This window comes from Musa acuminata, chromosome BXJ3-1, assembly GCF_036884655.1.
Source record: "Musa acuminata AAA Group cultivar baxijiao chromosome BXJ3-1, Cavendish_Baxijiao_AAA, whole genome shotgun sequence".
NCBI lineage: Eukaryota > Viridiplantae > Streptophyta > Magnoliopsida > Zingiberales > Musaceae > Musa > Musa acuminata.
The window spans coordinates 4309792-4335140 of NC_088349.1; the positions used below are offsets into that span (position 1 = coordinate 4309792).

The following is a 25349-nucleotide window of genomic DNA, read 5'->3' on the forward strand; positions in this document are numbered from 1 at the left end:
AGGAGTACCGGCTGCAAGCTGCCCTCAGCCTGAGAAGAAAGAGAGCCGCATATTTCTAGCTTTACTCGGTCGCCCTTTCCTCTTTCTTTATTGCCTCCTTGTCTACCCCTCTCGTTCATTGGACATCTCAGGCTCACCTCAGCCTCACAAAATCCGTCACTGTGTGCATTGCTTTAACTTACGCACACTCGCTCGTCCTTTGCCTTTTGTCTCCACGGTGAAACGTAGCGAGAGGGTTTCCTGGACCACGAAATGAATGACGCCCGTAGCGACGGCGTCAGTTTTGACTCGTCCCATAAAAATAATAACACTGTACGTCAAAAGACCGAGCGGCTTCTCTGGACCGGGGACGTGGAATTATGCCATTACATTATAGGTCGTGTCCCCAGTGGGTGGCGTGGTGATATAAATATGGCAGGCGGCTTTACGTGGCTCAACGCGGGCCGCAGAAAGCCACGATCCAAGAGGGGATGTTCTCGTGGACAAGGTTTCCCCGAAGGGCGTGGGAATCTTGAGGGGGATGGAGTTTCGGTGTCAGTAGCAGCAGTGGTGCCGAGGGAGAGAGAGAGAGAGAGACGAAGCAGTGGTGCTGTTCGCTGCGCTCGATGATGCACGCAAGGTGTTCGAGGAAAAGCAAGGAGAGCAAACGCGCCTGGGGAGGAGCTATGAGCAGACTATGCAGTGGAGTGCGGGAGCGGGCGACTACGTTTTTTCGCTCGCCGATGTAACCGCGGAAGGAAGGACGTGGTGAGACTCTGGAATATAGATGCTCAATAAGGGTTAAATATGATTATATATATATTATATATAATGTGTGTTTGTGTATGTATAAATTGATAGAAAAGGAACAAATATAAAAATTATTATTTTATTTTACATATATTGATATATATCATCATTGAATTGAATTAAAAATTAGATTGATATATAAAGATCTGATAAATATATTATTATTAATTTAAGTTTGAACATTCTTGAGTTAATGGTTTAGACTTAACCATATTAATAAACTAATTATCCTATCAAACTGATGTGTGACATACAAACTTTTCTTACAAAACACTTATAAGGACATTGCTATTGCATGTTGTCAGGTGAAGGATATTGAACTAACTTGAGAAATTATCAACCCAAAACAATATCGAAGTTTCCAAAATGTGAATATTAGACCACATTATGTTGGAAAATTTCCATATATCAGTGAGATGATATTGGTTTCATAATCACCTCCATAAGAATATGCTTGAAGGTAGAACATAGTTGATGGCAATTTAGAGCCTAGGAGTCAGAGGTGGCCCGACATGAAAACAGCACTGCCAACCTGCTTCAGAGTGTTGTCTCAAAGTAACATGTTTCAAGGTACATTGCAAAACATTGAAGTCCTGAACAAGGTTCAAACCAAATAATGTTAGCTGTTCTAGCATGTGATTCCAACTGCTATGTCTCACTGGCCAAGTCTAGACTTGGGAAACGTTGCCTAAATTCTCAACATGATAAGTATGATATGCATGCTCTGCATAATATAAATAGATTCTCGGGTTTCCTTAACTATAGATTGTCAGAGTATGTAGCACTATTAGAACAATTGAAATGACAATCAAATCAACTTGCAAAAGCTAAACCACAGTTATTGTAGCGTGCGACCCTAAATGCCTGCGGGTGGATCCCGGTCGATGTTAGTACATTAGGATCTCAAGAATTGCTACCCTTTTTGAGTTTGGTCCAACCATCGATAGGTCTCAAAATCACATTACAAGTAAGTAATTCTGGTTTCAATTGCTATGTCTGCTGGCACACTTAACCCTTTCTATTTGTACTGTTCATTCTAAATAAACTAGAATTTGGCACGCTTAACAAATGAAATACTTCAACGGGGACTCCGAACAGACTTAGCATATACTCTCCAAGAGGATAAACAAGAAGGATTTCACGGTAATTACATCACCACAAAGATCATCTTCGATCAAACAACAAAATAAACATCCAAGACAGGCAGCAATATCCCCCCCCCCCCCCCGGTTTATTTCCCGTCTCCTGAACCGACCAATGATCATCGGCGTGTAACTACTCTTCGTCCATATCATCGACGTCCTCCTCATCGTGCAGGACCTTCATTTTCTTCATGGCCTGCACTGGGTCCTTCTTCTTGACGGCACCATTGGGGATCTCGATGAGGATGTCCGACTTCTGCCCAGTGGTGGCGTTGACAAACCCTCCGTTCCTCTCAACCCTGTAATGCAGCTCCTTCTTCCCTCGGGCTGTATCGATGTACACAGTCGTGTTCTCGTCGATCTCCCCTCGTATAAGCATCTTGGACAGGTGCGTCACGACCTTCTTCTCCAGCCATCTCCTGATCGGTCTTGCACCGTACACCTGCAAGCTCGAGCACGCGGAACTCCCGTTAGTTCACGATCCTAGTAACAGGAACATGGCACGAGGGGCAACACTGGAAGCATCTAAGCTTACCGGATCATAGGATTCAGATAGCACAATGTCCAAGGCAGCATCTGTCACGGCCAAGGCAATGCCCCTCTCTGCGAGGCGGAGAGCGACATCCTTCATTTGGAGCCTGGCTACCTTCCTCAGTTGATCATGTGATAGCGGATCGAAGATTACTATCTCGTCCAATCTGTTCAGCAACTCCGGCCTGAAATGCTTTCTGACCTGCAGGATCAATCGATGGGTTATACATTTGATAAGATTAAGAATACAAATCAGTTCATATAACGCTATAAAAGAGATGGTCTCCATGAAGTACCTCTAGCAGTACGCGTTCGCGTGCGATCTGCATCGACGACTCGCCCACCATTCCGGCGAGGAGGTGTTCAGCTCCAAGATTAGAAGTCATGATGATGACTGTGTTGGTGAAATCGACAGTCCTCCCTTGGCCGTCGGTTAGTCTGCCATCGTCGAGAACCTGGAGGAGAGTATTGAAGACGGCGATATGGGCCTTCTCCACTTCATCGAAGAGAATGACACTGTAAGGCCTCCGCCTCACCGCCTCGGTCAGCTGCCCTCCTTCCTCGTGGCCCACGTACCTGCAAATCGAGAGGATGAATACCTCGCTTGCAAGGGAATCGAAGAAGGCAGCGATGGCAAGCTCGAGTAGATTACTCACCCTGGCGGAGCGCCAATCAGACGTGATACGGAATGCTGCTCCATGTACTCGGACATGTCGATGCGAACAAGAAGGTTCTCATCGTCAAACAGTTGCTCGGCAAGAGCCTTGGCCAGTTCTGTTTTACCCACGCCGGTCGGACCCAAGAAGAGGAATGAGCCAGTAGGCTGCTGCGGTCGGCCGAGACCAGCTCTCGACCGGAGAACTGCCTCTGCCACCGCCTCCACCGCCTGATGTTGGCCGACCACTCTCTTGTGCAACCTCTCTGCGAGGCCAATCAACCTTTCCTTCTCATTCTGTCCCAGCCTTGTCACCGGAATTCCCGTCCATCGGCCCACTACCTGACCAAGAACCAAACTTTTAACATAGGGATCGATGGCAACGACAATCTTAATCCTGAGTTCGGGACACACACCTCTGCAATATGATCAGGCCCAACAGTCTCCGTCAGCATCAAATTCTCATTGGTGTCTCCCTCGAGTCTCGCAATAGCAGCATCAATCTCTTGCAGGGCACCGTACTTGAGGTCCGCAACGCGAGCGAGATCCATCCTCCGCTCGGCCTCCTGCAGAGTAAACATGAGCTCCTCCCGGCGCTGCTTCAAGCTACGAATCTCGTCGATTCTCTCCTTCTCCTTCCTGTACTTCATCATCAGCGGTTGCAGCTTATCCCTCAAATCATCCAGCTCCTTACGAACCTGGATAGGAGCACACCGAGCAGCATTGTCAGCACGCATCGCAAATGAGAGAGAGAGAAAATCTGAAAAAAGATGAAGAGCTACAAGGTAACAGAGACCCACCTCAACTAGCCTAGCTTTACTGGCCTTGTCCTTCTCCTTCTCAAGTGCATGCAATTCAACTTCAAGCTGAATCCTTTTCCTCTCCAGGTTATCGATCTCCTCTGGCTGGCTATCAAGCTGCACCCTCACGTTCGCACAAGCCTCATCGACCAAGTCAATTGCCTTGTCCGGAAGATGTCGGCCTTGAAGAAACAAAAAGAAAACAATCTCAGAGCAGAAGAACAAGAGACTTTAAAGAATCAAATTTTGGTTATGCCTATGACATTAAACAATATTATCTAAAGATGAAGCAATTAGCATGTTTAGCAATCCAAAGCAGTTCCTTATGCAGTCCCAAATGCACAAAAGGTTCACAAATGTAGATAATTTCGCCATTGCTTGGAGAATTGGACACTATAAAGCAACAATTTTTTTGTCATCTGTACACACTGGCTGTCTAATTACTATTCTTGCTACTGTTTGGAGGAATCATATGTTTAATGAGCAGTTATAAAAGCTGGGAGAAGAAGTATGGAGACGTACCAGTAATATATCGGCTAGAGAGCTGGGCAGCGACCACAAGAGCCCGGTCCTGGATTCGAACACCATGATGTCCTTCGTACTTCTCCTTTAGGCCACGAAGGATGCTAATAGTGTCAGCGACGCTGGGCTCTGCCACATACACTTGCTGGAATCGTCGCTCGAAGGCTGCATCTTTCTCGACGTACTTCCTGTACTCCTCCAATGTCGTTGCTCCGATGCACCGCAGTTGCCCCCTCGCAAGCATCGGCTTGAAGAGGTTTGCGGCGTCCATGGAGCCCTCAGTGCGGCCCGCGCCGAGAACGAGGTGGATTTCGTCGATGAAGAGGATGACCTTTCCATCGGCCTCCTCCACCTCCTTGAGTACCGCCTTAAGGCGCTCCTCGAACTCGCCGCGGTACTTCGCCCCAGCAACCAATGCGCCCATGTCGAGCGCCACGAGGCGGACGTCTAGCAGATTGCTGGGGACATCGCCTCGCACGATCCTCTGCGCGAGGCCCTCGACGACGGCGGTCTTGCCGACACCGGGCTCACCGATCAGCACAGGGTTGTTCTTGGTCCGCCTCGACAGGATGCGGACGACGCGGCGGATCTCCTCATCACGGCCGATTACGGGGTCAAGCTTCCCCGCAACCTCGACGAGGTCGCGGCCGTAGGTCTTGAGTGCCTGGAAATTGGTGTCCCCGGAAGCGCTCTCGACTTTCTTGCCCTCCTTGCCACGGAGTTTCTCGACCTCGGCGCGGACTCGTGCGGCGCTGACGCCGGCCTCCTTGAGGCAGTCACCAATCTGATGGTCCTCGAGGATGCCAAGGATCAGCTGGTCGACAGCGAGGTGGGAGTCACCGCGTGACTTCTGGGAAGACTGAGCACGGCGGATGACCTTGATGAGGGAGGTGGAGGCAGGCACCTCGTCGGGCGGGGGGGACTGGGAGGGGAGCTTCTTGAGGGCGGCGGAGAGGACGCGCTCGAACGACTGCGCGGCAGAATCTCCGGCGCCACCGGAGGCGTTAGTGAGGGCCTGTCGAAGGATGCCATTGGCGTCAGCGGCGAGGACGGAGGCGAGGTGGAGCGGCGTGATTTGGGCGTGGCCCGAATTGAGGGCAAGCTCGTGGGCGGCGACGAGGGCCTCGTTCGTCTTGTGCGTGAACTTGTCAGGATTCATGGCGGATCGCGGTGCTTGCTTCGATGCGTCGATGTTGGTTTCTTTGTTTCTTGGCCGGAAAAGCGGAGAGGAGCGTTGCTTTTATACGAGATGGGGGGAGGACGAAGAGGAGAGGCTTCGCGAAGGGAGACGAAGGTGCGAGAGAGTGCGGGAGGTGTTGGGGCTGCGTCCGAAGCGGCGTGGAGAAATGACCCGTGATAGTGAACCGTCAGATGGGCATCGCACGGTTCTATTCATGGTTCGGTCGTGGTATTATGTTCCCTCTGGAACGTTTGAGAGAGTTCCGATATGGCGCTTTGGGTTGGTGGAGTGGGGGACCGAGATGGGCTGTTGTTTGCGCTGGCATTGCTTGAGATAAAAGGTTTGGGAGGAGCACGTGAAACGAGCAATAACTCCCCGGCCGACCCTATCTATAAGTTTACAAGCATTTTCCCACTAACTAATTATTTTTTTATTACAAAATATTAATAATAATGAGATGTTTATGAAAGTTTTTATCACCTTCGAAGTTATTAATTTTTATATTTCCTATTCTAAATTTTAGTAGATCCTTTCTCTCTCTCTCTCTCTCTCTCTCTCTCTCTCTTTATATATATATATATATATATATATATATATATATATATATATATATATATATATATATATATATATATATATATAAAGAGGATATTATTGTGCACTTGTGATGAAAATTTTTAGGTGTTATTGATAAGTTATCTGAAGTTACACAGATAAATGAGCACAGTCACACTCATTTACCAAATCAAGCTGAAAGTATATAAATAGGACATAAAAGGCTCCTAAAATATTAATAAATAAAAAAACTATGAATTTACTATTGTGTTGTTCATGGAACTAGAAATTTATGGTGCAAAAGTGCCAATTCAAGTTGTGCTACTAAATGAACATCGTCACACTTGATCATAGAATAAATAAAAATATATACATTTTAATTTAAATATTTAAAAAAAAATAAATAAACATATAAAATATAAATTCAATTAAAATATTATTGCTTTTCTATGTGGAAATTTGATATACAATGGATTATGTATTCTGAAGTGACACTAATAAATGAGTAAATCAACTTGAAAATATGTTAAATTAGACTTTAAAAGGCCAAAATTATGAAAAACAGATTTATCTATGAATTTACTTTTAGGTATTGTTGTTCATCTATGGTTGAAGAATGAGGTGCAATTGACGCCTATCTTGAAGCTATACTAATAAATGAATGTCATTAGACTCATTCACAAAATCTACTTGAAAATGTATCGAATTGGACTTAAAAGTCACTTAAACCATCACAAAATCAAAATCCCTGAGGATTCACTATTGAGATGTTGTTGTCCCTTTGTGGTGAAATTTTGAGATGCAATGGACAAATATTCTGAAGTTCAACTAAAAATTGAGCATGGTTACACCTTCACAAAATCATTCTGATAATGTTGTAAATTAAACTCAAAAGATACATAAAATCATCAAAGAGTTAGTTGATTGCAGCTTAAACATTAGTGATACTATAAGCTAGTTAACTGACTTCATTTATGAATCTAACTTCATAATACTTGTTCATTCGACCTCAAGTTTTTAGCACAGATGAACAACATCTTAATAGTGAATCCATAGATTTTATTTTTTGATAATTTTAGATACTTTTTAAGTCTAATCTTATAATTTTTTTAAATTCGATTTCAGGAATGAATATGATCACATGTAACTTTGGAATATGTATCAAATATATCTTTATTAGGAGAAAATGTCGAGAGCATAGTGGTCGGTGAGAATGATACAGTGGTCAGCAAGAATGATGTGAGAATGTCCTTGGAGATGGGTCGAGTAAAGTTTTGGAGGTGGAGTTGAGGGACTTTTATTGTTTCTGGGGGAGGAGGAGGAAGAGGAGAGAGAGCGATGATAAAAGGTGAGACAAAAGAATAAGAGGAAAAGAACGAGGACGACGGTTTGCCGATGCATATGCAACGTCACTTTGCTTTGCATTTACGACTTTTTCTTTGTACCACTCTGCATCTACATTGAAGGGGGAAGAGGAGGGAGAGCGATGGTGAGAAGTGAGACAAAGAAAGATGAGAAAGTGGATGAGGATGATGGCTGCATCGACATAGATGCAGAGTATCAATATCTGTGTCAACATCGATGTAGATGTAGAGTGACGAAATAGGGAAGAATGATGAGAGATTGGGGAAAGGGAAAAGAAGGATAAGTACCACTTTCCATCTACGTCAGCATCGATAAAGACGTAGGGCAATGCAGAGCAGAGCGATGTCACTTTAGGTCTACGTTGACACGATTGTTGTCCTCTTCCTTCTCTCCCTTTGCCTCATATATCGTCGTTGCTCTCCCTTCTTTTCCATCTCCTCCTCCCTAAAAAATTACAAAAGTTTCTCAACTCCACCTTTAGGACTTCACCTTGCTTGCCTCTAAGGATATCCTTGTATTGTTATTATCAATCACTATGTCATTTTCATCAACCACAACCATAACAGTCACTCACGGTCCCATCATTCACCACCACGATAACAGTCACCTAAGTAGAAAGAAAACATAATCAATGCATTAAAATTACCTTTTTACCTATCGTTTCATTCCTACACATATTATCACGTGACTATATCTTCTATCAGTAAAATCGATAATATTATAATAAATAGAGTTAAATATTTCACTTTCATAAGTATACTAATTTTAATATAAATTTTTTAAGCATAGATCTCAACTGCTAAAGATATTTAATTACAAGAATAATCCTGATGTACCAAATCAATAAATTTATGAAAGATTGTGGATTCAAAATATCATCTAATATATTTACACATTATACACATTAAATATTAATTTGATGGTGGTTTAAAACCTCAAATGGTATTTTTATATATTTATTGACTTAAATAAATGAGTTGGAATAACGGCTACAAAGGTTTAACTTGGAATTTTTTAGATGAATATTAATAGGATTGAAAGACATAATTTGTAATTATAGATGTGATACTTCCAAAGTCTGCATAAAGAAAGATGCTTTTACTTATCTACCCTTTTAAAGGGAAATAGCAAATTTGTCCCACCAAAATTTACTCTCTTCAAATACTTTGTCAGAATCCATTTAATAAACTCAGATTAATTAATATCATTAGTTATTTTCAGTAAGTCCAAAAAAATTTAATCTAACATACTTAAAATACCTTTTAATTAATTTATCAAAAAACTTAAATTTAAAAGATGAAATTGAAACTACTAATTTATAGAAATATATGTAATACTTTCTGAAGTTAGTATTAATCTCATTTGGCTAATGTTTAACTGACATAATTTTCCATGCTTGACAGGGATATGTGCTAAATTAAAATTGATAGGGGTAAATACGGAATACAAAGCTTTAGAGGCTTATTATGTACACACAAAGCAATTTTGCTAACGGGAATGAACATAATTTTAGTAGATCCGAAGAACCAAACCGACGTGAAAGCTTCCCCACAACAGCTCGCGAACATCCGGTGTTCTCCCCCTCCGATCTCCGCCCCCGCCATTTAAATGCAGCGAGATCCGCCCTCTTCCTCGTAGCCCTAACCTTTCCCTGCGCTCGGAATCCCCTACGCTCATGGCTTCCTGGCTCAAGGTCGCAGAAGGTAAGCCGATCTCATTCGCTCCTCATCTCCTTCCTCCGATTCGTACCCTTTCCCGCGATCTGTTTCGTCGTTGCGATCTTCCTGTGTCTCGAATTGGCTTGATCGATTCGGTGTCCTTCTCTTGTTGGCATCGATCCAAGCCTGTGGAAATTGGGGTTTGTCCGCCGTTGGATTAATAGATCTTAGTAGTTGGAGATGGAATCATGACATAGAAGGATGAACGCTTCGGTTGCAAGTAATCGGTGCATAGTTTTCCGTAATTTATATGGGCTATTCCGAGTTGCTTCTGTGCTTGTGATCTAATTCTGCAACCCTAGCTCTTGCTGTCATGGCGACGATTTCTTTTCCCACTGAGAAAAATGGTGGAAACTGGTGACTACTTTGTTAAAGGAAGGTCAGAAGCAGAAACAACTGATCAAGAACATGCTTCGATAAGGGATCTTCTGTGTCTTGAATCGGTTTGATCGTTATGTCGTCATTACTCATTGGCATCGATCCAAGCCTATGGAAATTGGGGCTTATCTGTAGTTGCATTAGTAGATCTTAGCAGTTAGAATCATGACATAGAAGCATAAGCTCTTTTGTTGCAAATAATCGGTGCATTGTTCTCAGTGTTATATGATCTATTCTAATCGCTTCTGTGCTTATGATGTAATCACACAACCCTAGCTCTTGATTTCATGGAAGACTTCTTTTTTCCCACTGAGAAAAATGGCTGAAACCTGTGACCCTTTGTGAAGGAAGGCCAGAAGTAAAAAACAACTCATCCAGAACATGCTTGGATAAACAATTTTCTGGGTCTTGAATTGGCTTGATCGATTTGTCATCCTTCTCTTATTGCTAGCTATCCTAGTCTGGTTTATCTTTCGTTGGATTAGTAGTTCTTATTAGTTGGAAGCATGACATAGAAGGATAAGCATGTTGGTTGCAAATAATCGGTGCATAGTTCTTGGTGTTATTATGAGTTGCTTCTGTGCTTATGATGTAATTAGGCTACATTAGATCTTGATTTCATGGCAGAGAGTTCTTTTCCTACTAAGAAAAATGGCGGAAACCTCTTACAGTTTTTTTGTAAAGGCCAGCCAGAAGTAGAAACAACTCATCAAGAACTTGCTTGTATGATCAAATCATATAATGACTCATAAAAATCACTATATATATATATATATATATATATATATATATATAATTTCTGATTTATGCATAAGTGGTTGTCAAGGAGGTGGAGCAGGAGAATTGGATGATGGGTTATGTTACTCCATCAAGAAGGATATCTTGATCTGTCAATTTTCTATTGATAATCTGGGCTTATGTTTTCAGAGGAACTAAGATCAACTTGATTAATGGTAGCCCAAAAGGTCTGCTGACTGTGTCAAGCTGACAAGGAGCAAACAAATTTTCAGGAGATAAGATAGGAGGAGGATAACAAACACAGACACAAATGACCATGTATTAGCCAAAGTATTCCAACTTTTAAGAGAATGGAAAATTGTTCGATCAAGAGGAAAAAAATTCTGAGAGAATCCAGATAATTTCAGGCATGGAGAACTCAATAGTGGTACCCTTTAGAGGCACCGATCAGATGATATGTTGTTTGAGCATACATATCTAGTCCAAACTATTAGGCTATTATTTTTCTAAAATGAATTGAATAATGAAACTAGCAAACTCTTGTGTATTGAAACAATTAGTGTTTGGCGTTTCTACTCATACAATTTCTTCAGTCACATGCTAGAGTTGTTGCCTTAACAACTACAATTATGTTCCCATTCTGTTATTCTGTTGTGCCCTTCAGGATTTAGAGTTCACTGTTTGTATTTCATGTTAAGTTTACATTTTCAAAGACCTCGTACAATGCTCTTGGTATAATAGTAAGGTTGCTCTTTTGCAATCTAGGAGACCAGGGTTTGAGTCATGGAAACAACTTCTTTAAATATTTAAAGATAAGGCTGTGTACATTGACTCTCCCCCGACCTCGTATTGGCGGGAGCCTCATGCATTGTGTACGCTTTTTTTTTTAACATTCTCAAAGACATATTTGAAATACTTTTGAAGTTACTTCCATTATGAGAACATATTATCCTATTGTAAAATGCTCTAAAACACTTATTTCTGGAAATAGATTTGTTTGAAGTTGTGGACCGAAGAGCAAAACTCGTTGCTAGTGAGTTGGCTGATGAGCAGTCTGGCTTGCAAGCTTCAGGTAGAAATTATTTCATTTAATTGTGTGAGATCCTCAAAATGTTTTCTGGTTGTCCTTTTCGTTTTTTTTTTTTACATTTTTTAATCTCTTGCAAGTTCTTTTAACTGAAGGTCATTTGCTTTTTTCTTTTTCTGACTCTCCTGCAACCATAAAGCATCAAATGCTGAAGAAGTTTACTCCAGGAGGCCAAAAGCAAAAGAGAAGGTTGATAATCAATCATTTACCTTTTCTTGTGACATACCATGAATTGTGTTATATCACAAGAATTCGCTGTGTTCTTTATATAGGGTCATGCAAAGTCTTCCAGCATCGAAAATGTAGTCAGTACTAGGCCTGAGCATGACCAGAAACACAAAGAAAAATCAGTTCCTGATGCAAAATCTGATAATCCGAAGAACTATCGTTCTAGTCATTCTGTAGATTTTGGAGTTAGCGACAAAACTGTTGGAAAAGAGCATTTGTCAGATAACAATATGGAGACAGTTGGTTTGGACATGGAAAATGGTAATGGCGGACAGAGTAACAATATGGTGGAAGTTCAACTTAAAGAAAATAATATAGAGGCCTCAAATCCCTCTGTGGATGAAGATGCTGCTAATCCAGATATGAACAATCAACTGGAAACATCTTCTTCTCCTTTGTTGGTGGACAAGCAGATCGAAGATGTCAACAATGATCATTCTGCTGATGCTGATTCAAATGCCAACTTGTTGAATGAGGATTCTTTCTTGACCACCGGCCAAGAGAAATTGGAATCTGAGAAAGTTGTAAAAGAAGTAAAAGAAAATATTAACAATGCTGCAGAAAACGAAAGACAAACTCCAGAAACTTCACCAAGTGTGAACAAGCAGCAAGAGCAATTAAGTGACTCTCACGTGAAAGTTCAGGAGCAGCTTGATGAGGTACATGTTGATACTAGACAATAGGCACACTGATAACGAAGAACCTTCCCTCACTTGGGTGTTTCTTTTTCTTCTCTGGTTGTTTAACAGGCTCAAGGGCTTCTTAAAAGTGCAGTTAAAACTGGTCAGTCAAAAGAGGCCAGGTTAGCTAGGGTAAGGCCACACTTTTTGACCTGCATTTACTATTCTTCATTATTTGACAACATCATTTTGTGTAAACTTTAAGAAATCTCAGGCCTTGTTTGTATGTGTTTATCTTGTGGAAGTAAAGACATCAAGACAGATGATTTGTGCATTATTTTGACTATTTGATAATTATAGTTGACACATGCATCTTGTGTTCTTGTCTGTTTATGCCAAAGTATGGAGAATAGTTATTATACAATAACAAGTTCCACATACTTACATAGAAAGATTTATAACCAAAATATAGATTGGCTTAACTGCGGCAATTGCAGCCTGCGAACCAACCTGGTACAGCCAACATTGAAACATTTACTTGTCATTCTAATTTACCAGCTGAAACTCAACTTGAAGTATCAGATTATGAGTGTTGGAATGATGTCTTTACTCTTGAATTTATGCTTACCTTCATGTTCAATTAATAACTGAGATAGAAGCACATCTTTGAGACTGAACTTGCTATCAGCCCAACTATATGCTTTGCATGTATATGAATTAGCCATAGAACGTGAAAGTATCAATATGATGTTTTCAAATTTAGGTACCATAGCAAGAAGCTAGTGATACGCTGGAGTAAAAAATCTTCGAGAAGACATTCCATTGTTTGGTAGTGATTGTAACCTTCCTGTAAAAATACCGTTAATGTAATGCATAGCTCTAATTTCTTCAATGCACCACTTAACGATTAATCATATTTGCAAAAAGATACAGTCAGTATCTTCAACCCTCCCAAAGTAGATGCTCATCTTCTGGATACTGTAATTTCAAGTAAGAGGGACTGTGCCATTAAGCATCCATGAACCTTATAGAAGAATTTGAAAATCGACAAAAAGTTGAGATGTGAGCTATGTGGTATAAGATGTGAATTATCATTCCAATTTACTTGTTAGGTTCTTGCCCTTATTATCTGGATCCTATGTGATGAATGCAAATAGCAAATTACTTTTTTTCTATTTCACTTGTTCTTTGAATCTTTAGAGATGTTACATGTTATACGCTGATGAAACATTATATTTCTTCTAATTATTTTCTTCACTAAGTGAGGTTAAGGTAATAAGAGTGCAGAAATTCTGATCGGCATAACAGAACTGTTGATTAAGCTAAGTGGTCAGGATTGAAATCAGGGTCTGCCGTACCGAGCCGTACCGCCCGGTACGGGCGGTATGTACCGGTCCGACAGGTTTTCGGTACACGGACCGACTGTTACTGTTCTGAGGTACTGTAGCACTGTAGCATCGCTACAGTACTCGGTACACCTAGGTGTACCGCTCGGTATACCGTATCATACTGGTACCGAGCCCAGGTCGAAAATACCGGTACGGTACGATATTGCGAACCTTGATTGAAATATATATCATCAAACTAAGCATTGGTCATTGATGGCAAATTGGATACTATGACTATTATAGACTTCTAGTTGTAGGATTTGAAATCTGGGATGATTTTTTGTATGCATTTTAGTTAAATATTGATGGTTATGGGAGAACTTCACCAATTGAAGTACTGTGATACATCCTTGATCCATTGCTTAATTTTTCTTGTGACATCTGGATTTGTATTTCTTTATGATTGCTTATTGCATCATTTGACTTATAACAGGTTTGTGCTGGTCTTTCATCCCGTCTTCAAGAATACAAGGCTGAGAATAAGCAGCTGGAGGAACTTCTGGTTGCTGAGGTAAATGCTGCATCACTTGTATTCCTTGTTTATTCATGTTGTTAATAGTAAAGAATACTATTTTTTTAACTGATCTTGTAGTTTCTCATTTAATCATGATTTGAGATGTTGAACAGAGAGAGTTGACTAGTTCTTATGAGGCTAGCATAAAGCAACTGCATCAAGATTTATCTGGGTCCAAGATGGAAGTGGCAAGAGTTGAATCAAATTTGTCAGATGCTCTAGCTGCAAAAAACTCTGAAATTGATGCTCTCGTTAATTCATTGGATGCTCTGAAGAAAGAAGCTGCTACTTCAGAAGAAAAGCTGGCATCATTACAGGTTTCGTTTCCTTGAAGTTGCATTTTGTGATTACAGTGAGAGATTTGTTAATTGTGAATCAACACCCTTCCTGAGACCGTGTGGTGCCAAATGAAGCTGCCACAATTAAGAGTTTTAGTTGCAGTTGATCCGTGACATCAAGGGCAATAGATTAAATTTGAGACAGCAAATCTATTTGAATGTTGTAGGAGAGAGGTTAGGTGAATTACTAACTGTGACTTATTATGGTTAATTGGTTATAGTTTAGCAAGCTTGTTTGTTATAATTATTTAAAACAAGCTAAGCGTATTATTTAGGAAATTAGGAAATAATATACCCAAAAAATTAGTGTCTAAGATATATATATATACACACACACACACACATGGTAATTTGGATGTATGGAGTTACTAGAAAATAGAATTAAAGATGTTTGCACTTGTCAACAAATTTGGGTATTTGAAAATTGTTTAAGCTTTTAAGGTGCTTTGCACATTTATAGAGAATCACCATTCGAGTCAGCTGAACGTATTGTGGGCAGAGTTGCTAGATATAAACATGGTGGACATAGGCAGGGTCAAAGGCATAGAGAGAATTGACAACAGTAATTATGAAAACATTTTTCAAGTCATATAGGAGTTTTAGTGTTTGTGTATTATGCAGATGACCTGCTTCTATGTGATTGTCGACAAGATTATTGCAAAAACAATCACAATTTACACTTCCCATAAAGCCAGTTATGTTTTTTATTGTCTGTTTGTCCTCTATATCTGGAGACATGAATGTGTCTTATATCTTACACAAAGCACATGCCATGGTCCGCAATTGTAAAGAGACAACTGGTTGCAGTTACAAGATATTAAATCCAGAAGTTCTTTTATAAATATTTACAAAAACCCATTGTACTGTGAGTTGAAATCAAGCTGTAGTCTATTAAACAAGGAACTAATGGGTGTGTTGCATTCTTATTGTTTTCTCAATTCCTGAAGATGCATTCATGTCTATAAAACTGACTAATCCTTAGTTTTTTCTGTTTGAATCAGATGGACATGGATACCATTAGGAGGAGTCGTGAATTAACTGAAACCCGTATGATCCAGGTAATATTTTGAATGGTAGGGTTAATCTCACTGTAAAGTGATGTTGTTTCTTCATGATTTTCAAGTCTCACACCATAAAATATATCAAATTATAAATATTCCTTGCTTGATAGGCTTTGAGGGAAGAGCTTACTTCCGCAGAACGTAGAGCTGAAGAAGAGCGTACAGCACACAATGCTACTAAAATGGTGCATCCTTATAACTATAAATCTTTGATGATCCTCAAGTCCCTTTTTAGTTTATGACTGGCAAAATGAACAGGCAGCGGTAGAAAGAGAGGTAGAGCTAGAACATCGAGCTGTTGAGTCATCTAACGCTCTAGCTAGAATCCAGGTAATCTTTAAAAACTAGTGATTAATTCTGTGCGATCATTTGTTTGCCCTTCTGTTGCTGATTAGCAGGATTCTCCATTCTGTATATGAGCAAAAGTTGACTATGGAAATAACATGATTTGTTGACTTCCTAGGAATATATGTAAGCAAATCTACAGGAAACAACTAACTGGGTAAACCACTGGCTAATATGTGGAAAAACACAGTTTCCCACTAGTCACCGGATGTCTATATTGTGCAATCATTTTAAGTTTGTTATCGATGCGCATTACTTCATTGGATCATGACTAAGGTTGTCGTCCTGTTCACAAGTCAAAAATATTGAAGACCTCATAGTAGATTTGACAAGTTTTCAATCAAATTTCAACATGATTTTCCTCTCAAGTGATGCCATAACTGGTCCAACAACTGCTGTTTGACATGTATGTGCAGTGGGCATGCAATTTGCTGTTTCTGTGCTGGCATGGTTGATGGTACCAATTTAAAATGGGGAAATAAGGTGAAATGAGAGAAAAGAGAAAAGTGTGCAATATGATTAATAAAGTGATCAACTTCCCAACCGTTGTTTACCCATTAATGGCCCCACCAATCTGTAGTGAGGTCAATCAAAGTAGGTGAGTGGTCAGTGGTCAGACTATAGGTTCACTTGTTCGCCATCTCATTCCTAGTATCATGGAGATGAAGCTTTCATCTGGTTAGGAGTTTGGGTGACAATAAAATTTGTGCTTTCTTTTGTTCATTTTGTATTTATTTTATACTTATTTCTAGAAGAAGCCTTTTCGAGTGTTTTTGACAACAGACATAGTAATGTCAGCATGCATTATTTTATCAGTTTTTGTTCTTGTATTATATATATGTCTGGTCAGAACAGTGAAAAGTCAACAAAATTAAAAAATAAAATTCAGGATTGTCAAATTACCTGGTTCTCATATTATATCAAGACTCCACATGAATTAGCTGCTTTTCAGCTTCTCTGAAAATACCATTGATTAGCATGGAGCTGTACAGATCATGTCCAGTATCTCTTTATCGCCATTTGTGCAGTTATCTTAAGAAACATGTGTTTCTGCTTTCAGCAATCTCAATTTTGAATTGCTCTTATCTCAATTTAATCATACATACTCAGAGAGCAGCTGATGAAAGCACATCAAGGGCTGCAGAGCTGGAACATAAATTGGCTCTGCTTGAGGTAACACAGACCTTTTCGAAAATGTTTGCTACCGAGGAAAAAAATATTTTTTATTTTATCTCTTGTGCATTTCATTTGTTATTATAGGTTGAATATGCATCTCTGAACCAAGAGCTACAAGATCTGGAAGCTCGAAATCGACGTGGACAGAAGAAATCTTCTGAAGATTCTAACCAAATTCTTCAAGTAAAATATGTTAACTTGTATTTCTTCTGGCTATTCACATATCAAATAGGAATGTTTAAAAGTTGCAGAATGCTTGAACAAGATTGCAGTGTTTGATTTCTAAAAATATTTGATACTGTTTTACCTATTTTTTAGAGCATGTATCCATGAGTGTGGATGGATTACTTTAGGATAGAAAGAAAGGCCTAATAAAGAACATGTTTAGGGTATCTTGTAGAACTTTTGGACTTCTCCACCCATGACTTCTATGTGAAGCATGTTGCATGACTTGTTGCAGACATATTGCCCACTATGTAACCAAAGAACCAGGATTTTTCTGATACACAAGAGATCTGTTCCTGCATGTGATCTATGTCTAACTAAGTCCTCTCCAGCTTGAGATGTGTTCAGCTCCTTTATGGTTGGCATTGAGAGTACTGGCTCTCTGTGGGCAAAATGGTGGCATCTTCAGCCCATATGCACAAGAAAGAAGCTGAATCCTAGATAACATTGTATCCACCTTGCAATGGGCAGAAATTAGTGACATAAACATGATAAGAACCACATGCACCTACTGTATATTTCTACTGGTACCAATATTGGTAGCAAAATTTAACATAGCAGCTAAATTGGGAAACAGTAAAGCTAGTTTTGGAAAATGATGAATAAACTGCTTACTAGTACTTTTGAAAATATAGATGCAGGCATGGCAGGAAGAAGTGGAGCGTGCACGCCAAGGACAAAGAGAAGCAGAGAACAAGCTTTGTTATCTAGAGGTGGTTCTCCTTATTTTTTACTATGAAGCTATTAAGTAAGACGAGACATTTTTTTGTCTTTTATCATACTTTAATTAATACGGTTTTGTTGTTGTTGTTGTACTTTAATTAAAGAATATGTTTAGGTTATAAAAATTCTATTGCTATTAAGCTAAATTTTCATTTAGTAATAATATCAATCATAATGGCAATCTATAATCCTATTATTCGCTGGTTTGTATAATCCCTGTTATTTAGTGTCATAGAAGACATACAACAATTTACCATCTTGATCATGGTTGGCAGGCCGAGTTGCAAAAGATGCGAGTAGAGATGGCTGGAATGAAAAGGGATGCAGAGCATTACTCACGACAGGTAGTTGATTCTTGTTCTCTTGCTTCATATTTTCAGTGATATTCTAATTCTAACCTGATCACTAAATCCATGGATTACCCTTGTTTGCCATGCCATAACTAGCATGCCTTACACCAAGAGGATAACATCATAGTGTCATTGGTCTATACCCACATTTGTTGGTATGCTGGCTAGTAAAGCCACCCACACTGGTGCAACACCAAAGAAGAGGCATGTTGTGGCAAGTAAGCATTTATGAAACTACTAGTTCAGTCCTAAAAGTAATTGAGATAATCATTATATTACTCTTCGTGAAACCTAGGTCACTAAGAGATTTGGCTAAAGCTGCTAAAGTCATTTTTGATTCATTCAAGCATTTCGAAATATGTACATTGTGCTGATCCATGACACATTTTAATGCGAATACGAGGTTACAGACTATGATTTTCTAAAAAAACAAACAAACAATAACTATATAAGAAAAAACTGACATTCTTGATAGACTAAGAATTTGCAAGTGGTTGACAATGAAAATAAGGAGTATAATTAGCTATTTAAGATGTATTTTTCTATGAGAATCACAAGTGGATGCACATATTTACCCATATAGGCTTTGGACACAGATACTGCCATTAGGTTTGACCCAGCCAACCTATTCTTTGTCCTGGCACAATAACATTCACTTGAGTTGACAGATTAGTTTCTTTGCTCCTTAACATGCTTTTTAAATTCTTCTAACATATATAATGCAGGAACATATGGAACTTGAGAAACGATATCGGGAGTTGACTGATTTGCTGGTATGTTACTATTTATGTAATATGAGGAGAATACAGGTTACATTCACTGTTCTGGTTGTCTAATTTTATGTATAAACTGTGCACATTGCTGCAGTATCATAAGCAAACACAACTAGAAACCATGACTAGTGAAAAGGCTGCTTTAGAATTTCAATTGGTAAAGGAGCTAAATCGTCTTCAGGAAGCACAGGTTTTTGTTTCGATTCTAAAATATTTCTGCTAATATAATTACTGGCTCACTGTTTATTATTCTCATAGAAGCAAGTTTAATCATTTCATTTAAAAAATTGATCATTATTTGATAGTTAGAAGCAGAAAGGAGTCGGGTTACCAGCAGAGCATCATCATCGTGGGAAGAAGATACTGATATAAAAGCTCTCGAGTAAGATAACTGCTCATCACCTCATTCAGCAATATCTATAATGCTGTTTGCCTATTAAACTGTTAAGTACACTCATGAGCGTTCCTACTCAATAGTCATTTTTTTTCTGCTTATTGGATTTGGGGTCCACCGTGCTGCTATAAATTGACACATCAAAATGTTACCTTTTGCTACATATTCTAAAGTATCTGAATCTTTTTTACATAAAATTACTGGTTAATTAGTCTGTTTTCTTAAGAATCAAAACCTGCAACAAATTACATCCCAATCAACAACCTCAACAATTAAACAAATAGACTCCTCGCCAAGTGAGGACAAACATCCTAAACAACCAACTTCCACAAACTAGAATTTACTATACACTTGGTTCCACAGCCACACAAGCTGACTCTAGTATGAAGAAGTAGAGGTCTCAAGTAACAGCACGGTGCAGACCAATGCAAGGTCTTTCAAACATATGCTAGTTTTTAGTAATCCCTTGTTCCGGAAGATAGCAATCAGAAGCTTGTTCACAGCAGGTGGAATTTTCTTAAATATGCTTTTTTCCTCCAATTACTCCAAAGCTCTTCCATATCATGGAAGTTGAGTTTCTCCTCCATCTATTCGAGAGTGTACCTTGAAAAAAAAGGTGGCAGAAGCAAATGATTAATTGATTCTGGCTAATCTCTACAAGGTTTGCACTCCCCTTAATTTCTTCTTTATGTGCAGCTTACCCAAAAGAACTAACCAGAGAAAGACACATAACTTGCTTGGACAATAGCTTCCCAGGATCAAGCTCACAAATCTCTGAATATCCCATTGTATTTCTAAACATGAAAAGAAGGAAGAGAAAGTAACTCCTGAGCTATTCCATCTCCAGTCACATCCATCCAAGCCAAAATAGTGTTATATCAGCTTTTGTAACCTGATAGTACTCCTATAACATGCTTTGTTGGAGGCATCTTCTTATGAGTAAATAAACCCCTTTTGAGATTGGTGTAATAAACTCGTTGCGTAGGATCAGATTGTAAGATTGTAAGACCCTAAAAATCTATTAGAAAATAATTTTAAAATACATATATATATATATATTTAAAAGAAATTTATAAATATATTTTTTTATAGTGTTTAATAAACCTGTATATTCTATGGTAATAATTGCATTCTTAATAAAGTGAATGCATAATCTCGTATTTGAATGAATAATAATTTTATCATTTTATGATTCATATTTTTTAGGTTCACAAAGATTGATCTCTCCACTCAAGCATCTTAACTCTGTGTCAAGAGATATTTATGAATTTATAGAAGTTATTTTTATTTGGTATTCTTGCTGACATAGATGATATATTTTTTTTTTCACAATGTGCAAAGAAGTAAGGAAAACATTTTTTTATTAAGTAGCAAGGTATAATTGATTACAAGCGAACCAAACAAACTAGATTTTAGAAGCTTCTGAAAAAGAACTCACTTGAAGGTTTAAAGAGGATGATACCAACAAGTGCTCTCTATAGTTTAGAGTCATGACATTCTGATATGAATGGTTACTGAGAATTTAAGTTTTAATCTTGTATGTATTTAAAAGCACAAGCAAAAGATAAGTAGGAGAAACCACTTAGAACTTGGCTAATAGTTGCATAGACATAACTAGGGTCAAAACAAGCTTAAAAAATAATTTTTTGTTCAGCAATATGCTTAAGCCGTTCGAGACCCTTGCAAAAGTCTTTACACTAGAAACTGGATTTGAAGATGTCTATATGATTCTAGGTTCTCATCTTCACATTATTATATGAAAATCTTGATGTGTCTTGATTACACAGGCTTGCTTGGGCTCATTCCAGACTCAATGCTAGTCTGTATCGGCCCCCATGAGATTTTAGCTTTAGTTGATAGTGAACATTTGAATATGAGCCGCACAACTCAAGAAAAAGCAAATCGAACTTATGCCTACCCTTGATCCCTTGAAGTCTTAGGAAGGTAGTTGATATGTAGGTGAAGAAACTTGACATGCTGCTTCAGAAGGGATAAGTTTGGATCAAGAGAGAACCTTTTCTTAATTAATGACAAGAATTCGCAGATTGATTCATTTTTCGGAAAGTTGCCAACTGTTATATGTGTTCATTCTTGGTAACTGTTATACAGATTGTAGAATATCTTTGAGTGGTGTCTCAGACACTCAAACAAGGCAAGGCTAAGACACCACCATTACTAAGAAGTTCTTTTCAAAAACAAAAACATTTTGTGATTGAAGATTCATTGCAGTTAACCCAAGCATGGCTCATAAAGTCAAAGATCATCAAACATGTTGGTTTTACACTTGTTCAACAGCAATGAGGATGAGAATCTATTCATCCAAGTAGAAGGTAGATAACAGTTGAAAAGTTGACTCTTGGATGTAGCTGAGGATTTTGATTCAAAGGAATATGTATCTTGTATAAGTTTAAACTAATTCATTCATTTGTTAAAACCTTAAAGGAAAAAGCCTGAGCTAAGCAACTTGAGAGTCAGAAGGTTGTATCATATTTCATATGAGCATTTTAAAATTCTGATGTAGTTTGGGTTCATCCTTAGATCTCATGGTGGTGCTTATTCTATTTCTATCTACATTAACTTCAATGAAGGTGGTTTGTGAAAAAAATCTGCTTGAAATCAAGAAAAGCATAACTTCTCAAGTTTTTTATTTTTCTTATTTCTGAATTTTTGAAGCATAAGTAAATCACTATAACTAATAGGTGCTTTGCAGGCCTCTGCCCTTGTATCATCGGCATATGGTTGGAGCAACCAAACAGGTCCATATCTCGCTTAATTTCCATATCTTCTCATTTTCTCTCTCCCTTTCCTCTTAAGTGCAAATATTTCTAAACAGTTGCAAAGAGCTGCAAAGCTTTTAGATTCGGGAGCCGTCCGTGCCACTCGATTTTTATGGCGGTATCCAACTGCTCGAGTCATCCTGCTATTCTACCTGGTCAGAATGGACATATCTACTTTGTTTGTTAAACAACATTTATACATAATCCAAAAGCATATGTAGAATAAGATAAATTGAAATTATCTGCAGGTATTTGTACATCTCTTCTTGATGTACTTGTTGCATCACCTACAGGTATGCTTGATTTTTACTCATATGCTGTTGTAATAGTTTCTTGAAGAAATTTGATGTGCTATATTGATTCTTTGGACTATTGAGGAGGTTTACTTATTGACGCTGACTGATAAGTCTTAGAACAAATGTTAGAAACCACATTTTTTTGGCCCAATGCATGATTTTGTTCCTCTAGTTGTCCTCTAGGAGAACTGGTTAGTTCAGTTATCTTGATGTAACTCAAATAACAAAGAGTAACACAAAACTTTAAGATAACTAAGATTAGTCTCGATCATCTTAAGGGGTTGAAAATGAGAATCTAAGACTATAGTAGCAAAAGAGAAATTATGTCTTCTTTTTGTGATCAATATCATCTTTTGTCTTGTACCTCTTCATGGTACTTGCAGAACTTGTTTGTGTATGTGGCCAGGATTTATGTACTGACACCAATCCCGTGCTAGTTGCGATAATCTATTATGCTTAACATAATTGGTTATAATGGGTCCATAGAGGGAGGAAGGCGAGTGGATGTGTGTGTACATAACTACATATCTTTGTTAGCAAATAAATATCTAATTCTGATTACCATATATAGTGGCAATTATGTCTTTAAGATATGTATTATATGGAATATGCTAACCATTCAAAGCCTAAATCAATACAAGGTGATGTTCCTGAATAGAAAATATTACTAATGAGGAATGAGTAATATTATGACAAAACCACACTTTGAAGATTTTGTTGCAGGTAGAGCCTAGAACAAAGCTTAAATGACATACTTCGCTGCTGGGAGCAGCTTCAAGGCATGAACAGGCTAAAATGTTGACTCAATGATACTCACCAAACATGAAAATTCTCTTTGTTATTTATTGCTTGGTTAATATAGTGGATAGGCTAATTAATGTCCACTAGCAGAGTGTTCCTTTAATCATAAGCATGTGAAAAAAAATGAGTTTCATCTAGATTCGAGGATAGATTTAAGAGCATTTTATTATGTTACATATCCAAAACCATGTGGAAAACTTTGGAATTACTCCTAGAGGTGGGTGATGATGTACCATCTTGCATTATAGGCCACATGATGTGAACTGTATGAGTTGCCACAAACTTTTTACCCAAATTGTTGATATTGTCAACCGAGCCCATTGGATTATCATGATCCCCTTGTGCTTATAGGATTGTGAGACTTTCCTGCAGATGATGCGGGATTCTGTAGGTGTGGCAAGCCACCATACTGATGCCTTCATCCTTGATGCCTAACTCCTCTACTGGATATTTTTGACTAATCACATTGCTAGGGAAGTAAATGCTATCTGCGATGTATATGCATTATATGTCTATTCTCGATGGAACTTAAATGTGTGTTTGTTTGCTTATGGTGCACCATAACATGCTACCATTAGCATTGCAGGTGTTGCTTTACTTATCTTCATCATCCACAAAATTTTTTTTTCTGATGCATAGGAGCAAGCAGACAAATTTGCCTCCAAAGAAGTCGCTGCTTCTATGGGACTTAGCAAGTCAAGCTTGGGTTAATACAGATTTCAGACTTGGGACTTCATGTGGTGTCCGTGATCACCAACAGGTCAAAATGTCTCTTCCACAGGAGCCCATCACTTGTCAATTTGGTAATTGTAAATGATATAATCTTCTTGCAAATGTTCATCAATTTTTTGAATCAAATATGATGTTTCATTTGTCTCAAGCTAATGATTAATAAGTAATAATCTGTTGGAACTTCATATGTTTATTTGGTCTTATTAAGAATATAAGTTTAGTAATCTGGTCGACAATTTATGGTAATATCTGTCTGTGGAGGTAAGTAAATACGAGATAATCTGTATAAAACAGCAGCAAAATGGACATGGATTATACTTAATATCTACCTGTGGATGTACATACGAAATAATCTGTATAAAACAGCAGCAAAATGGGTATGGATTAGACTTTATCATGTCAACTTGCAGATTCCTATTTGATGTACGAGTTCTTTTGTTTGTAAACCATAAGATACTGACTTGTATTGACTTATATTAATGCTGGAGTAACTCTTTATACTCCGAAGACCTTGAGCTTCTGCTGAGTTGGACTGCAGGAGTTCTGGTCTCCCCTACCGTTTCTTTATTTTATCCGGTTCTATACCCTCAAGTTTATTGGGAATTCACCGTTCTTCCCACAGTTTTCTCCCCGGATGAGAGGCGCGGCCGAGAGGATGTCACGTCAGATAATTGCATCCGAATTGACTTCACCGGTTAGGATTGAGTCACTACGGGGATATTTGATGGTACGGATGCCCAACGTACGAAGTACGAGCGGGATGGATGTTTGCTGTCCCCACCTTCGTCTTTGAACGTTCCCATCGTCGCGATTTAGTCGGCCTCAATTATCCGGGCCTTGTGGGACTCCGCCGCTCGACACGTTTCGGCCGCAGCACGAGCGACGGTTAATTGCTACGTCGAGCCGGAGGCGTGCACAAGTGCCTGCATGTCGCCACGCCATTTGTTGATCCTCCTCATTAAATGTCGATTCGTCGCCTCTCCTTATTTCCTCCCCCTCGGTAGTCGAATCCGATCCCCCGTCGGAACCCGTCGTTCTCGGCCGCGCAAGAGATAGAGTGCTCTGCCGTCACTGTGGCATCGGGCGCGTCTGCGGTGTCGACGAGCGTCGCGGACGACCGTGGGGCGGCGCGGGGAGATGGAGGATGT

The 25349-nt window shown here is 39.1% G+C and overlaps 2 protein-coding genes across 4 annotated transcripts; one reads left to right on the plus strand and one right to left on the minus strand.

Annotated features, from left to right (window-relative positions):
* Positions 1-1789: 1789 nt before the first annotated feature.
* LOC135628610 (chaperone protein ClpB1) lies at positions 1790-5725 on the minus strand. 2 transcript variants are annotated; one of them, XM_065135366.1, is made up of 7 exons: positions 4440-5725; positions 3918-4099; positions 3530-3815; positions 3119-3455; positions 2759-3038; positions 2467-2664; positions 1790-2373 (listed from the first exon to the last, which is right to left on the minus strand). In XM_065135366.1, the coding sequence occupies exons 1-7, from the start codon at positions 5596-5598 to the stop codon at positions 2065-2067; spliced, it is 2751 nt and encodes a 916-aa protein (XP_064991438.1). In that variant the 5' UTR covers positions 5599-5725; the 3' UTR covers positions 1790-2064. The 2 variants fall into 2 exon arrangements, with proteins under 2 accessions (XP_064991438.1, XP_064991437.1); XM_065135365.1 differs by having other exon boundaries at positions 3119-3459; positions 3534-3815; positions 4440-5718.
* A 3324-nt stretch (positions 5726-9049) lies between these two features.
* Positions 9050-24386, plus strand: LOC103986525 (golgin-84). Of its 2 annotated transcripts, none has more exons than XM_009404543.3 (21): positions 9050-9242; positions 11365-11445; positions 11600-11649; positions 11733-12347; positions 12438-12500; positions 14130-14207; positions 14324-14527; positions 15550-15606; positions 15720-15794; positions 15868-15939; positions 17065-17127; positions 17215-17313; positions 17991-18068; positions 18354-18422; positions 19154-19201; positions 19296-19391; positions 19507-19583; positions 22306-22351; positions 22429-22527; positions 22621-22665; positions 24109-24386. In XM_009404543.3, the coding sequence occupies exons 1-21, from the start codon at positions 9215-9217 to the stop codon at positions 24178-24180; spliced, it is 2115 nt and encodes a 704-aa protein (XP_009402818.2). In that variant the 5' UTR covers positions 9050-9214; the 3' UTR covers positions 24181-24386. The 2 variants fall into 2 exon arrangements, with proteins under 2 accessions (XP_009402818.2, XP_064993191.1); XM_065137119.1 differs by lacking the exon at positions 24109-24386 and adding an exon at positions 23842-24045 and having other exon boundaries at positions 9069-9242.
* Positions 24387-25349: the final 963 nt, after the last annotated feature.